At 37.4% G+C, this 16,654-nt stretch overlaps 1 protein-coding gene across 1 annotated transcript in view; it reads right to left on the bottom strand.

Moving 5' to 3' along the window:
• Positions 1-16,654, bottom strand: part of DIAPH2 (diaphanous related formin 2) — a 187,251-nt gene that overhangs the window by 169,707 nt on the left and 890 nt on the right. The window contains exon 2 of the mRNA XM_035326106.1: positions 1,473-1,505. Within this exon, the coding sequence (XP_035181997.1) occupies positions 1,473-1,505 (33 nt within the window). The remainder of the gene's footprint in view (positions 1-1,472; positions 1,506-16,654) is intronic.

Genomic DNA, 16,654 nt, shown 5'->3' with positions numbered 1-16,654 from the left:
TTTTAGGCAAGGAACAGCCTTATTAAGATGTGCTTTCATTTACCAGCAGCTTACGTAGGGTTACCAGTATCATTCATAGTGTTTATTGCAATATCTATCAAGACATTTAAATAAAATTTATGTTTTCTATAATTAACATATGCGAGGTGTGAAAAACCCAAACTTTGTAGGAAACAGAGTAATTTTAAATTAGTCCAATCTGGAGGGAGAAATTTGATTAAGTGCTTTTGAAGACAAGCAAGAGCAGTTGTTCATTTATTTTTCCTGTTTCATTTTGTTATGGTAGTGGTGGTTTTTTTGCTTGTTTGTTTCAGGGTTTTCTTTTTGTTTCTGGGTTTTGCTTTGAGATCCTATTTGAGACTGTTGTAGACTTTTGAACTAGAAGTAACCCCAGATAAGCTGCATGTCCTTTAAACTTTTGGGAGGTTATTTTTTGTGTTTGTGGTTTTGAGGGGAGTGGGTTTAGATTCTTTTTTTTTTCTTACTTTTTTTTTTTTTTTTCCCTTAGAAGTCTTACATTTGTGGACAGAAACACATTACCTAAAAGGATATTGTCATTTTTTTAAAAAATGCAACCATTTTACACTAATCACAGTTTTCCCTTGCAAGAATAGTTATGCTTCTTTGAAATTAAAATTAGGACATATCCTACTGAAAAGGCTACAATATGTAACATAATGTTAGCAAAACAACACCCAGAATTAACCAATTTACATCAAATGCAGTTTTACTCCTCACTTACATTAAAGTGCCCTCTCAGCAGTCATGAAGAAGTAATTCACGATCAATTTCACTGTACTCTGATCCATTTGAAATACATATCATTAACAATAAATTTGTTTAACCAGATTGCAATGTAAGATCACTTTAAAGACATAAATGAATCTTAAATATGATTACAAGGCACAATTTCTTCACTTCAGGTATGGAAGCGATGACTAACTAAATAGCCAGCATGGCTTAACTATCATGTATAGAAAATAGAAGTTGATAGTTTTGCTGCAATCTATTTTGAAATTATGAACAAATATCAAGTATATGCAAGTATTCAAAATTATCTGCTTGGTGCTATTGAATACAAAGTTGTTCAACATAGACTGCACTATTATTAGCCAAAATAGTTCCACCTGAATCATGTAGTAACTAACTTCAAAGAAACACTGCAGACCCTTTACTGTTAAAAAGAAGGCCAAAAGAAGTAACACCAGTTACTTCTAGAAAGTTTAAACACATCTACAGTATTACCAAAGCATTTAGAATTTGGTCAACGATAACAATTTGGAGAAGCATCTTTAAGACCTTTTCTTTAATTGAAGTTACAAATGAAGGTCCTTAAGTAGAGTAACTAATTTTTCTAAAATCCAACACTTAATATCCTTATAAGAACATGTTATATTGTCCACAACATTTGGAATAAAATAGCATGCAGTGTGTGGTTATCATTGCAAATTAAGATATTCCGAAGACCTTACCACATCATCTGCCAAAGTTTTTATTTGGATATTCTATTAAAAAAAGACACACAAATCAAAGAAACAAGACAAAATTACCTACTGTTTTAGAATAACTCTATATTCCATCCATCCTAACATTTAAAAAGCAGACAAAATTTCAGGAAGTATTCTAACACAAGCACAACTATGTAGCATGGAATCTGATGTATGTTATTGAAAAAAACAGGCTTATATCCCCTCTCACCTCATCTTTCAACCAGTTAACTCACAAAAGTGCAACCCGTATAACAAACACCTCTACTATTTCACCTAAAAACAAACAAACAAACAAAATGCAATCTCTCTTTAAACAGCTTTGTAAGACAAACATTGAATAAGCTGAATCAGCAAATAGCTATGACAGTCTCAGTTTTAACAGATGTTGAGATTTGAGAGATGAGAATTTACTGTGCTAGGGCTTTTTGATCCTTGTATCATTTTAGCACTGTCTCATCTCCTAAATTCACCTCAATACTCTCAATAGTGAATACCATAAATTGATTGAAGAAGTAATGTTAAAACCAGTCACTATTATTTATGCCTCCCTATTCTCACTTTTTCACTAACAGTAGTAAAAACCTGCTGACACAGCTCACAAGTGTCATATCTTTATTCACAGCCAAGAAAGCAATCTTTATTGCATTACCCTTACCAACAACCATATCAAGGAAGGGTAGGTTAATTCGCATTACTTAATTTACACTAAACAGTCATGAATAGGTAATGGTCTAGAACTTAAGGAGGAAAAAAAAAGAAAAACAATTGCCGTATCTGAAAAAGTGCAGTAATGGGTCAATGACACAGCCCTGCAAGTCACTGGTTCTAATCAGCAATCCTTCTTGGGCAGAAGGATCCTGTGCTCCTTGGTTATGCTCTCACCAGCCAAATCGTTCAAGGTGCTTTTGTCAACACCCTATGCCACTTGAGTCAACAAACCTTTGGCTGGGTTTTAAGTTATTCTAAATATACTGTACTCCCTTGGTTAATGTGAACTGATTTAACAGCTCCACTTGCAATAAGGGTCCACTTATGTAAAGAACTCCTAAATGTGAAGAGGAAATATTTATACGAGGTACTATACCTTGTAGAAATAGATTATTTGACCTCAGATGTTTTACAGTGTTTTTTTTTAGGCTCCTCCAAGCAATAAATTTGGACGTACAATTCCTCTGATAACTTCTACAGCCCTGTGAAGAGGTCTGCATTCCATTGTTTCCATATAGGAAGCAGTTTATAATAAGGCAACTACTAATGAAAACAATGACTATAAATAAGGAATGTCCCTTGGTGTAGCACTAGAACTTTTTGGCAGTTGATTATAATGTTATGCTGTTAACACAGCAGATAAGTTCAATATTAGTGGAAATAAACTTATAACTGTTCAACATATACCATATACTATTTTATTTCCCCTGGTGGAATATGTTAATACACAATACTGGTTTTAATTCCACTTTCTGTCTCAGCTACAGTTGTCATTATTACATTTCTGAAGACAAAGAAATAGAAATGTGCAAGAATATAGAAATACTGGAAGAAGGGTCAAGGCATGAAGGAGAGACAATAGGTTCACACTTCAAAACTTGAATGGAAAAGAACTTTTTACTCAGGCAGATAGTGACAGGACAAGGGGGGGAATGATTTTAAACTAAAAGAGGGGAGAGTTAATTAGACGTTAGGAGGAAATTCTTCACTCAGAGGGTGGTGAGACACTGGCATAGGCTGCTCAGAGAAGCTGTGGATGCCCCATCCCTGGAGATGCTCAAGACCAGGTTGGATGAAGCCCTGGGCAACCTGATCTGGTGGGAGGTGTCCCTGCCCTTGGCTGCTGGAAAGAGACACTAAGAAACAACAACAACAGAAAACTTGACACTATAAGCACTGTTCAGCAAAAGCTAAAACACCAGTATGTTAACACTGTTTTGATCACAAATCTAGAACACATCACCACAAGGAGTGCTACAAAATAATAATAATAGTAATAAATTAACTCCATCCCAGCCAGACTCAGCAGAGACAGCTAGAATAAATTGTCTTTCTAGTCCAGATATTTACACCAATCCTTCTCCTTCATAACTGCAACATCTCAAACCTCTTTCTTCTACACTACAGTTCTCCTCTACTTTCATTGTGTGGATTTAGCATGGATTTAAATGAAGAATTAATACTCTAAACTTGAAATCAAAACTATGGTTTCTTTATTCCAGTAGACTTTCTTAATGAAGATTGTTCATCAGTAAGTCCAAGAGAAGTAAAATTCAACCATGATTTCAATCCAGAGACATCTATGTAAGCAAGAAGTAAGCAATCACTTTTACCAGAAACATTCCCCCCTCCCCCTTTATTTAAGTACTGTCAATCTTTCCCAGAACCTCCAGCAGGATAATCTACTCCATCTCTACATTTATATTGCATTTGTCACTCAAAATCCTCTGGGCAAAATACTGAATACTAAAGCAAGACACCACACAACTTTTTTTTTTTTTTTTTTTTTTTTTCCCAGACATCAAGCCACTTCTCTGAACTCCTTACGTTGCACAAGCTAGGCTGCTGCCAGTACCTACTCAAGATAAGCAACACATTTAACAGGTAGAAGTGAAACTAGCTGGAGGCAGAAGTAAGGAAGTTATATGCCCGTAGATTCTCACTAACACACAGTTTTGACAGTCTCTTACACTAAGAAGCAAATCACGCTATCTTGTAACTATTGCTTTCAGACTGATTTAAGAACCTAAATGAAAAGTAGTTTACCTCCCTAGAAGAAAGCTTGAGATATCACAGTGTTTGCAGTCAGTCCTCTAGCATTAGTCTTTCAGCCCCCTTTAAAATGGCCACAGTATTACAAGATTAAAAGAGATCAATCCTTTCCAAGCTTGTTAAAGACACAAACTTCCTGATTTTAACAGTATCTCAAAGGCAAAAGGTTTTGCAAGAACCTTTATGATTAAACATTTGCAAATAAAATATATTAATATTGATACATAAAACCACAAAATTTAAGACAGACAAATCACAATAAGGCACTCCAAAAAAAGAACAGCATATACTAATGCAATTGCACCACTCAATTCTTTTATCTTAAAAGGTCAGTTTCAACCTTGCTCATGTCTTAATAGGGACTGCAAAGAAATTTTTACAACAGCACACCACATCTATTGGTATAAAGATCATGATTTCCTCATCAAAGCTCAGTTCAGACTACTGAAGTAATAATATCAACATTTAAATAATTAAATGATATGACATGATTAGCTTTTAATGTTAAAATCACAGCAAGTATATATTTTTGATCTTTTTCTAACTTCTGTATTAGCAAAGCATTCCAGATCACATGGGAGCTGGCCACGAATTTTAAGTTGCAAAGATAACTCATAAACACTGTATTATATTTAAACAGTACTTTTCTGTGTTCAGAGCTGTTACACTCAAGATTCTCACTTCCGCCACAAAAATAAAATTAAAAGCAACTCACAGTTTACCACATATATATAATGGAACAGTGATCAATCAGTTGGGTAGTTTCTAAACCTACAAGTAATTTTTACTCTACTGCTTGCCACTCAGCAAAACCACAATGCACTGTAATACCCTCTTTCTGACCACAGGCTACAATTTCAGGTGAAGCAAACTGAAACTTGACCTTCTTAGTTTAAACAAACAAACAAAAAACAGAAAGTCAAGAGAAGATGACTTTTATTATTATTTTTTTTTACTTCAATACCTGAAAGAGACTTTGGAAAACTTGGCTCAATCAGAAGTGTATTTTTGCTTATTGCCATCCTCCCAACCTGGCTGCAGGAAGCTCTCTGGCATTCCCTGATTACTGTACTTTCTTCCCACATTCAAGAGGAGACTGATCATTTAAAATTGAGCAATACTAGAAAAATAAGATATACAACTCCATGTAAAAGCCAGAAGGTCGCCCAGGGTGGTCATTACTAACAGCAGAGGGCACCAAGCCTTTAATGATAGAGCTAGAACATTGAACACATAAGTACTGCTCCCAGATAGGAGGGAAGAGAGACACAGGCTAGAGGCACATTAATAGAGTACAGTGGCCCTCACAAATGCCATTTGCTGATCCTCAAGGGATGAAAGAAAGGTGTACTTCCACACTCCATCCCTGTGCAAGGGGAATACACAGATCCTAGGAAGCTTTCTGGTCTGACTTCAACAGGAGGTTGAGAGAAACCAAAATGGCTTATTTTTGTCTGATTTGACAGAAAACTATTAACACTCCAAAAGCAAACGGACTAATCAAGAATCAGCATTTTTCCAGATGACATAAAAAAAGCCTTTGCCAAAAAGCAAGTTAATTCAGGAGATGAAAATAGCAATTGTAAAGAAACTTAGATGAAATTTCTTCAACTCCTTCAAGAAACTTTTGTTATTTGTAGCTCAAAATAAGCTTGTTTCAGACAGAGTCATTGATGTTCATAAGTAAGCTTTAAAATTAGAGCAAAATTAAAAGGTGCTCCACAGCAGTTTAAGCCAATAAAATTGCTGGTTGTGAGACACAAGGGCAAGGGTTACACTGGGAAAGTCACCAGTTGGATCAGCTTAGACAATTGTAAAAAAAAAAAATCAGAAAGCCTATTAGAAAGGGACAGTTTTCACATTAGCCAATGCAAAGGAAGATAAAAATAAGTTTTGACATTTTCCAGTGCTACTGGTAGAATCCAAATAGTCTCCACCAAGTTTCTACATCAACCATATCAGACATGTTCTCATTAAAGCAGCACGGGATCAGCAGTTTATACCAGTATGCTACATGACGGGTGAGTTCTTTATATAGCACTTTGTACGTTCAACTTATTTACAGATTGGTGAAGCCATTCCCAAACTACACAGGTAAAGGTACAGCAGTAGGCTTGGATAAAGTTTCCATCTGTAAACTGAGTATGATTTTCTTCTGACCTTTTAAATGACTAATCTGTGCATTCCTATTTGAACTTCAGAAAAAGCTTGATAAAACAGTAGCTCCATTAAGGTTAGTTCACAGTGGACTGAGATTGAAGCTAATTCCTGAATGACTTTTGAGATAAACAGTAATCCTATCAGTTAACATTTTACATTAAAATATTTGTTTCATGAAATCACAGTAAAGATTTAATAACATTCACATGGGTAATTTAAGCACACACCACTCTTCAGTATTATGACAAACTATCTGTTTTGCTTACCTTCCCCTCTAGCAGCATTTAATACTTTCCTCATGACCCATTACAAGCACCTGGAATCATGAATTCCTGCTCCTTCTTAACAGGAACTCTCAACAGTACTGTAGTCAAATGATACTACTGGCTTCCTCATTATTATGTACAATATAATTCCTCTGTATTCACATGCTACTTCATTTCCTACTTCCCTGTAGGACAAACAATCTTCTCAGGAAGCTGCTATAAACAGGAAAGAATACAAAAAGGAGGAGAAAGCCCTTGCTTGTATCTCAGCAGCTGTAAATTCAGTTTAACCCACTGTTTTGACTACTGAGTTGCACTGCAGTCTACGCATGCTGGTTATTACTGAACCTATAATTTCTGTTCTTCAAGGAAAAGCTAAAGTCCATTGCTACAGCAGCATTACTCATGTTCCCAAGTTTTACCATTATATTACATGTATTATCAAATTTATTATTGAAAAAAAAAGCAACTTTACCATCAACTTGTTTATGAAGGGACCAAATACTGGCCAACCAAACATTTGCTCTTTGCTAGGAATTGTCTTGGAAGAAAGAACAATATTCTAAGGAGTTGTTGACATGACCGCTGTGACCATAGTCCACGATTACTGGGTACAGACAAAATGAATAGTGTTCAAGGGTAATTCCCACTCCTTTGGTTCACTGCATCCCTTCCACTGCCAGTTCCTTTGCAAGCTCTTGGTTGGCTGAGTTCTGTGGTATTTTGGTGGTGTGGTTTGCTTTGTTTTTAAATATTAAAAACAAATATACATGCCCTCACTTCAAAGTCTATCATAAATTTCTCAATTTTCAAGGGCAGCTTGGGCAGCAAGGGCAGTAATTATTGGGCAGCTGCCCAATATTTGATGGGATTCTTCATGGTATGGGCTTTGTTAGCTTTTGCAACTTACTATGGGGCTTCTGCTTTATTGTTAAGTATATGAATTCTCTCCCAACAGCAACGTTCTACTTTTTTTTAATCCTCTCTTCAAATGGTAGCAAAGGAATCATCAAGTAGACTGTGATATTTATTTCACTGTCTATTCTACTCACAAGAGCAAGAGGTGTTCCAGGAAACCAAGAGCATACTCAGTTAAGAGTCTTCCCAAAACTATCTCTGCATATAGCAGTAAGGAAAGTATACAGAAACTGAGATTGTCACTTCACAGGGATAATTAGACTATATGTACCTTCATGCACTGCCAAATGGGAAGCAAGTAAGTAGGAATGAAAAACAATATGCAAGGTTTGTGCATAAGGACTGGAGAAGTTTTTCAAATCAAATCAGTATCTCAAGAAGAACTAGTACCAGAAGAACTCTCTCAAAGTTAACCAGTCAGTGTTCATCTTAAAAAAAAACAAAAAAACAAAAAAAAAACTAACTTGCAACAAAGGATTAACCCCAGGTTAAAGGCATATGATTGTAATTAGAAGGGCTGCATGTCTATGAAAGGGTCAAAACAGACTAAGACCCCACTTCAGTAAAAGTGAAGATAAGCCTTCTAAAGTTAAAAAAGTCTCTTTAGGAAACGGGAGGTAAAGGTTGGTTGCTTATTCTCATTACTCTTAATTGATCAAACTCAATAGCTTTATAATAGCTTTTACTCAGTCTGACCAGCTCCACAACATACCTAAATGAAAAGATCAGCTGCTTGCACTCAGGAGAGCACAGGACGGAAGGAGGATGCACAGCAATTTGATGGACAACAAGTGTTGCTATCTAGCAAACTAACTTTGTACTGACGCTACATTTAAAGCAAAAAAGCTCAACTCATAGCTTGTGTGCAAGCATCAAATTGAGATCGAGTCAGCACTTAATATATCAAGAATTGCTTTAATATGTTTTTTTTTCCAATATAAGCATTCCAGAACGTTTTTGTTTATTTTTTTTTTCAAAAGCACTCCACAATAATAGTATTTTTTTTTAAAAAAAAAAAGGCCAAGTTCCTTAAAACTCAGAGCTCAGAAGTCAAGTAGATGTATTTTTTAAAAACAAGCCGCAGAGATACAGGGCTTAATATGGCCCCAACAGGCGCAGTTGGCAGAAAAGCAAGAAACATGCAATCAGCTCAATAAGCATTTAAACGATCCATTTACCACACCAGGAGCTTTACTGCATTCACTTGTAATGAAGTCCCAGAAGTTGATCCAATGACTATTGAAGTGATTAATCTAACAAGTGATTTCAGTCTATTTTCCCAGTTAAAAAAAACACTTCCAGATTTTCTTCCAAACCAAAACTGATTCACTTACTTGCTCTAGGTGCAGTAAACATAATATGCTGATACTGACAAGCAATCCTGCCCAATACCAGTACAATAGCAAACACATGAACATTTCTCTTATAAAGCGTACCTGGCACTTTTTTCCCCCCAGGCACAAAATACAGAAAGCTGTGTGGGTATCTTAAAAGATTTTTTAAATTATTCAGATGAACTTCTCATGTCTAGTATTTCAGTAAATTAAGCTTAAGAAAGTCCACTTCAAAAGCTATGCCTACTATCAAGCAAAGCATGAGATATATGTGACACTCAACTATCCAAATTCCTGTTCTTTTTTCATAAATACAATGGTATTCAAGAAAGACCATTAAAGTATTAATTGCCAAGACTATTAGACTTGAAATTAAAATTAAGTCCAAAATAAATCCAACTCTGCAATGCTATTCCGTGTGTGGCTCAAAAAACTGACTGTATACGGACAGCATCAGCATATATGCTTAGCTTGACAATCGAAATACACTAAGAAATAGAATTTGATTATTTTCCCCATTTACACCACTGACGACCACTGCAGTCCCAAACACTCTTCTTTTTTCTTCCTTAAGCAAACACTTCCCTGCTACAATGCATGTAATTAAGATTAATAATTGCCTTGCTCTCATCTCATGCAATCAAATGCAAACATCCAGCTCAGTTCCATTATGAAGACAGTTATTTTTAAAGCAACTTCAATTCTATAGCTATACAAGTATATAACAGCAGAATATGAAGAACCAAAATGTAACAGAAAAGCAAAAAGAAAGTATACTGTACAAGAAGTAACTACGTGTACCTAGAACCTCACATTGATACTAGAACCTAGTATCTACTGAACCTCACATTGTCTTAGTATTTGTTCCTCACAAGCACTATACACTCATCAAAAAAAAAACCACACATCCTCGAACATCAATATTCTTATAACCATCATTAGTTCTTGCCACACTACTAACTGAAAGAATAATGACTACAGAACTAACATTTCTCCTGGCCAAAGTACTTTGCATCACAAACTATCACAAGATGAATGACAAGCAGTTGATCATATTTAATAGTAAACAAACAAAGAAGAAAATGAATACAGGAGATTTTTGACTGGATCAGTCTCTTCATCTCACTAGTGCCAAACAGAACGGTCAGTATAGTATTGAGGTGGGCACAGAGACTAGGCCAGCAATGTTGTCCAAAAATAGCTGATAGTCTCCTCTTCTCTGACTTTGAACAAATATTTTTAAGGTCACCTTTAACATTCTACGCCTAAACAGCACTCAGTCTCTTCAAAGTCACAGACGTTGGCTAGGTTCTGAAAAAAATAATTAAATAAACTTTCTGAAAATATAGGCAACTACTTCAGCATTTCATTGATTGTCATCCCTTTCCTCCATACAATCAATTAGTAGGTAACAAGCTTTACGAACTGTTATTACTACTTTTGTCCAGCAAGATTCAGTTTATTTACCTACTAGAAAGTTACGCTTGAAATCAGGAGATCTACAGATGTTTACTAAAACTGTAGGAAAAGGCTACTTCATTCACAGAAAGTGATGAGTTTGATACAAAGTAACATGTAAGTTTATCCTGGTCCAAATTATTTTGTCTACTTGAAACTTTTAAGTTAGTACACAGACAGAGAAAGCCTTTCAATTGTTAATGTTCTCTAAAAATAATCTTCTCTCCTATTATAAAGGGTTATAATGGTAAATGAAGTTATTAAATGATAAAAGATACTGAATTTAAAGAATGACCATGGCACGCAAGTTGTAAGGAACTATGTAAAACCATTCATTTTAGTCATTTCCTAACTTCTTGTGGTTTTAAGGTTAAACAAGTAAACTGATGAATAACCAACTGAAATTGTCAGTTGCTTCAGCAGCAACGGACATCTTCCATGTGGCTTCTAGAATTGGGCAGGGATGAAAAGAATTAGAGCAATTTTATTAGCCATTATTGTTTACCCCTAAAGAATTGCTATTGATGTGGAAAACATGAAGTCTTCTTGTAACCTACCCAACATTTTTTAACCTTAACCTCTTCCTTCTACTGGGTCATCAGCAATCACAATATCATTAATGCTTAACAGACTATTTGCAATACAAAAACAAAAGTTTGTACTCTAACTAGGATGTTGGACACCACAATGCTTCAACTCTCAGAAAGCATCACTCCTGTATGATGAAAGCACTGCTCCACAGTATGATATGCACACTGTTGGTTTTCATGGTAATCCTCTTCCACATTGCCTCAGTGAAATCTGGTTTGTTTGCAAAGCTTCCTGTACCATATAGAATAGCTCTACAGTTTTGTCTTACAAGTAGTAGTTCAGGAAGTTTAATTACCACAAACAGATAGGCTTATCACTTCATTTAAACAGTGTCAATATTAATGCACATTACAAACTAAAGCTAGTCAGCAGTAAGTGTGTCCTGTTCTACTATATTAGAACTAGTGCCTGATAAGTATCCTTTCCTGCAACATAAGCAAGTTTTTTTAAGACATCAATACCACTCTTCAATCGCTGGAATATCTTGACTTTGATCTAAGCACACCAAGCGCCTTCTAAACATACATATTTCAGGTGTATTTCAGGCATATACTTGAAGCGAGAATCCTCTACAGGCATTCACTGATTTTACTGAGATGCTGTGATCTCAAATGTAATTTATTTTATTCAATTGCCAAAATCTTTGCTTAACATCATTCATAATTAATGAATTACGAGACTTTTCTTATGTGTTCTTTTCTGTGCAAAGAACACATTCTCTCTCCACGGGAGAATGACACCCAACAGCCTGAGGTAAACAAGGTGGTGTTCCCACAGAGCACTGCCCAACAGTGACCGATACTACTGACAGCTCACTTCTGCCATGCATTCCTGCCCTGACGTATGTTTCCTAGCTATGTTACTCCACCCAACTGCCATGCACACTCAGTTTACTTCTGCATTTAAGCTAATTGATAAGGCTTTTATTCCACTTTTTGACACTAGTTTGTAGCACATTAGTCAGAATCCTGGGTCCATACTTTTTGATTCATCTCAAAGCTCACACTGTTTAAAAAGACTTCAATATGAAGCATAAATGATTCCCACTTTTAAACTAAAGTATGAGTTACTCCTTTTAGGATGAATCATCAAAACCACATCATCAGATCTACTTGCATTCCAATTAAATAACCCTTCTCTTTGATTTTTTTATCCCATGTTATACAAGCTCTCTCTCTCTATCTACTTTTAAAGACAGCATGATACTCACACCACAGCCCTTTTCAGAAATAAATTTTGTAGCTAAGTGAAGCATCTATCACTGAACAACTAACACACAAACCTGAAATTAACCTGGGGGTAAAGGAGCATGCTTTTAGCATGATACTTAGCCACTATATGCACAGAGATACTACTATTTATGCCAATACAAAACCAAGAGGATATATTATAAAACACAATTCAGACAAAAAATATCGACGATAGTAAATTCTAGCTAGACAGCATTCAAATAGCCAGGAAACACCACATATCCTGTTATAACATCCCTTTTCAAGCACTGATTTGCATCCTCACATTTGAAAGGATCTCAGGCCTCTAGTCCTAATTCTATTATTGATCCTCAAAAAGCAGGGTCAAGATAAGATTCAAACCAAGCTGCTCAAGGCTTTATCCAGATTTGCAGGCCATGAAAGCACCCAAGGATCAATATTCCAAGTATCTGTGGTCAACCAGAGCTTGATCACCCTTTGAATCATCTTTTCCCTTCATACCTAGTCAGAATCTCTCTTGTTCCAGTTTATAACCACTGTCTCCCGTTCTCATAGCATGAACTTCTGGAAAAAACCTTGCTCTAAACCCCCAGAAGATTGAAGATGATGGACAACTGGAAGAGTCTTTGGGTTCAGCAAAGCTAAGACAGCTATGTGCAATCAGACCCGACACTTTCAAGCACTTAACTGTTTCCTATTTAGCCAATACATACTTCCAGTGTTAAGAAAACAAACAATGTCCAAGTTAAGGACTAACAAATACAAATGCCAGCAATTTCCCTGACAACCTTAGTCTGTTTCCCCTAGTACAACAGGCATACTTTTAAACAAGCAAACATGTTGCCAAACCAAGCTAAGCATGTGGCTGTTCACTGTTGTCGCATGCCAGCCTATCCTCAGGGCTGGCATGAGATCATGATTGTTTGCCAAAGCAATTTATTTTTTTCCTGCCCATTTCATTGCAAACAAAAATAATGACAAAAAAATTGGGAACTCATTCCCACCTCCAGTCCTTGTGACAGCGCAAAATGATGTGGAAAAAAAAAAAATGAAATCTCTTCCACCAGCTGTAATGTGTCAACGTGCTCAATCTAGGCTATTAAATTTTAAGAAAATACTCCAGTTTACATACTACTAGTACAAAACCAGGAGCTAAATTCTAATTGTGCAGTTCTGTTAAATTCAACAAAATGACCCAAAGCAGAAAAAATAAAAGAGTTCTAATATAGCCCATCTTCAATTATTTGTGTATGTGAATATGCATCAATTTAATTATCTAACACAGAACTATTTCATAGAATTGTTTGTGTTAGAAGGGACCTTAGAGGCCACCTGGTTCTAACCCCCTGCCATGGGCAGGGACACTTCCCACCAAACCAGGTCGATAGATGATGGAAAGGCAGTGGACATAGTGAATCTTGATTTCAGTAAAGCCTTTGACGCCGTCTCCCACAACATCCTCACATCTAAACTGAGGAAGTGTGGTCTGGAGAATCAGGTAGTGGCGTGGACTGTGAACTGGCTGAAGGGAAAAAGCCAGAGGGTTGTGGTTAATGAGATGAAGTCAAATTGGAAGCCTGTATCTAGTGGAGTCCCTCACAGGTCAGTACTGGGACCGGTATTGTTCAGTATATTCATCGATGACTTGGATGAGGGAATGGAGTGCGCTGTCAGCGAGTTTGCTGATGACACTAATCTAGGAGGAGTGGCTGGCTGACACACCAGAAGGCTGTGCTGCCATCCATCAGGACCTTGACAGGTAAGTAAGGCGGTGAGAAACTTAATGAAGTTGGAGATTGCCCTGCTGGAGAGCAGTGAAGGGGAGAGGGACCTGGGGGTCCTGGTGGACAGTGGGATGACCATGAGCCAGCACTGTGCCCTTGTGGTCAAGAAGGCCAATGTCATCCTGGCATGTATTAGAAAGGGTGTGGTTAGTAGATCAAGAGAGGTTCTCATTCCCCTCTACTCTGCCCTAGTGAGACCACATCTAGAATACTGCGTCCACTTCCAGGCCCCTCAGTTCAAGAAGGACAGGGAACTGCTTGAGAGAGTCCAGCGCAGAGACACGAGGATGATTAAGGGAGTGGAGCATCTCCCTTACAAGGAAAGGCTGAGGAAGCTGGGTCTCTTTAGCTTGGGGAAGAGGAGACTGAGGGGTAACTTTATTAATGTTTATAAATATGTAAAGGGTGACTGTCAGGAGGATGGTGCCAGACTCTTCTTGGTGACACCCAATGATAGGATAAGGGGCAATGGGTACAAGCAGGAACATAGGACGGTCTGCTTAAATATGAGATGAAACTTTTACGGTGAGGGTGACAGAGCACTGGAACAAGCTGCCCAGGGGAGTTGTGGAGTCTCCATCTCTGAAGACATTCAAAACCCGCCGGTGTGCATTCCTGTGTGACATGATTTTGGGATTCCTGCTCTGGCAGGGGAACTGAACTAGATGATCTTTCAAGGTCCCTTCCAAACCCTAAAATTCTGTGATTCCGTGCCCAAAGCCAATCCAGCATGGCCTTGGGCACTGCCAGGGATGGAGCTTCCACAGCTTCTCCGGGCAGCCTGGGCCAGGGCCTTACCACCCTCATGGTGAAGAATTTCTTCCTTATATTTCATCTAACTCTCCCCTCTTTTATTTTAAAGCCGTTAGCCTTTGTCCTAACAGTACACCCCTGACAGAGTCCCTTCCCAGCTTTCCTGTAGGCCCCTTTAGGTACTGGAAGGCTGCTACAAGGTCTCCCTGGAGTCTTCTCCAGGCTGAACAATCCCAGCTCTCTCAGCCCGTCTTCATAAAAGAGGTGCTCCAGCCCCTTGATCACTGTTTGTGGCCCTCCTCTGAAGTCATTATAATACTTCCATGTCCATCTTCAGCTGGGGGCCCCAGAGCTGAATGCAGTGCTCCAGGTAGGATCTCATCAGAGCAGAGCAGAGGGGAACAATCCCCTCCCTTGCCCTGCTGGACATGCTGCTTTGCATGCAGCCCAGAGTATTGTTGGCTTTCTGGTCTACAAGCACAGATTGTTGGCTCATGTCAAGCTTCTCATCAACCAACACTCCCACGTCCATCTCATCAGGTCTCTCAACCCACTCTTTGCCCAGCCTGGATTTGTGCTTGGGATTGCCCCAACCCAGGTCCAACACTTTGCACTTGGCCATGCTGAATTTCACAGAGTTCGCACAAGCCCACCTTTCAAGCCTGACATGGTTCCTGCGAATGGCAGCCCTTTCCTTCAGCATATCAAAAATTTTATTTGCACTGATTTGTAATTCAAACCATCTTTTTCATTACTAGCACAGATTATACCTCGGTAGTCTGGTCTTACTGGCATTTTTTCTTGATTGACTGGAAGTAAATGAGTCTTTGCTCCTTTTAAATGACAAAAATGAAGAAACCCACACCATTATACTGAACCACATCAAGCACTGCTGCCTCCTTTTTACCTTCAGATGGACGTGGATGGGAAGCAGAAAACCTATATCTCCTCCTAGAATCCCTTTCCCCCAAAAATAATTTCAGCTTTCCCAGCTCCACCTCTTCTAGAGCCACAGACGTACAAATTTATTTATTTTTTTAAGTCACTTCCCCAAAGGGGTATACAAGCAGCTTTTCTAGCTAATTTAGGTACAAAGTTTGTTTTTATTCATACTGTATAAGGAACCAAGAGCTTGTTTCTAGTAACACCATTAAACAAAATAAAACAGCATATTTGGTTGTTTTGTTAAGGTATACTAGTCACCTTTAATACAGAGTTCAAGTTATTTAATTATTCTTTCTGACATCCTTTAAAATAATTGCCACTCTCAGTAAATTTTTAATGCATTATATGTTATCAATTTAAAACCTTCCCCCCACGCATTCCAATTGAGTTTTCAACAAGAAAAAAAAAAAAAAAAAAAGGAGTTTCCAGGCTAATCAGCCCAAGGATCTTCTGTACCATACTTGAGGAGTACAAGGTGGGAGCACACAGGTATTACCTAAGTTTTACTATTACCTGTGAAAAGCCTTGTAAGATTATACAAAAAAATAAAAAGTTTGTAACTAGTACTATATTCACTATGAAGAGTCCAGTAAGCTTTACGCATCCACTACACTTCTTTTCTGGAAATCTAATCAGAAGACTACGTGAAATATGTTACTTCAGTATAAACCCAAATAAACTTGAGTACAGAAACTAACGATACAAAGTAAACACTGATGCAGTAACCATTTTTGCGGCTCCCACATTTATAACTTGCAATATACTACAGTACTGTTGGCTGTGAAATGCACCTGTGGTTCATGTTATCAGGTAGAATCCATAGCCCTAAAGAGGATTTGTGCACTCAAAAGCTGCCCTGTATGTTTTTTTTTTTTTTTTTTTTTTTTTTTTTTTTAATAATAATGGATTTTTTAAATTTTTTTTTTTCCCCCCACCACCCCCCCCAAAAAGCACTACAGAACCGCATTAATTCCGTAGCTCCCT

This window comes from Oxyura jamaicensis, chromosome 4, assembly GCF_011077185.1.
Source record: "Oxyura jamaicensis isolate SHBP4307 breed ruddy duck chromosome 4, BPBGC_Ojam_1.0, whole genome shotgun sequence".
Classification (NCBI taxonomy): Eukaryota; Metazoa; Chordata; class Aves; order Anseriformes; family Anatidae; genus Oxyura; species Oxyura jamaicensis.
The sequence above is the reverse complement of the archived record's forward strand: the minus strand, read 5'-3'. Positions and strand labels throughout refer to the sequence as shown.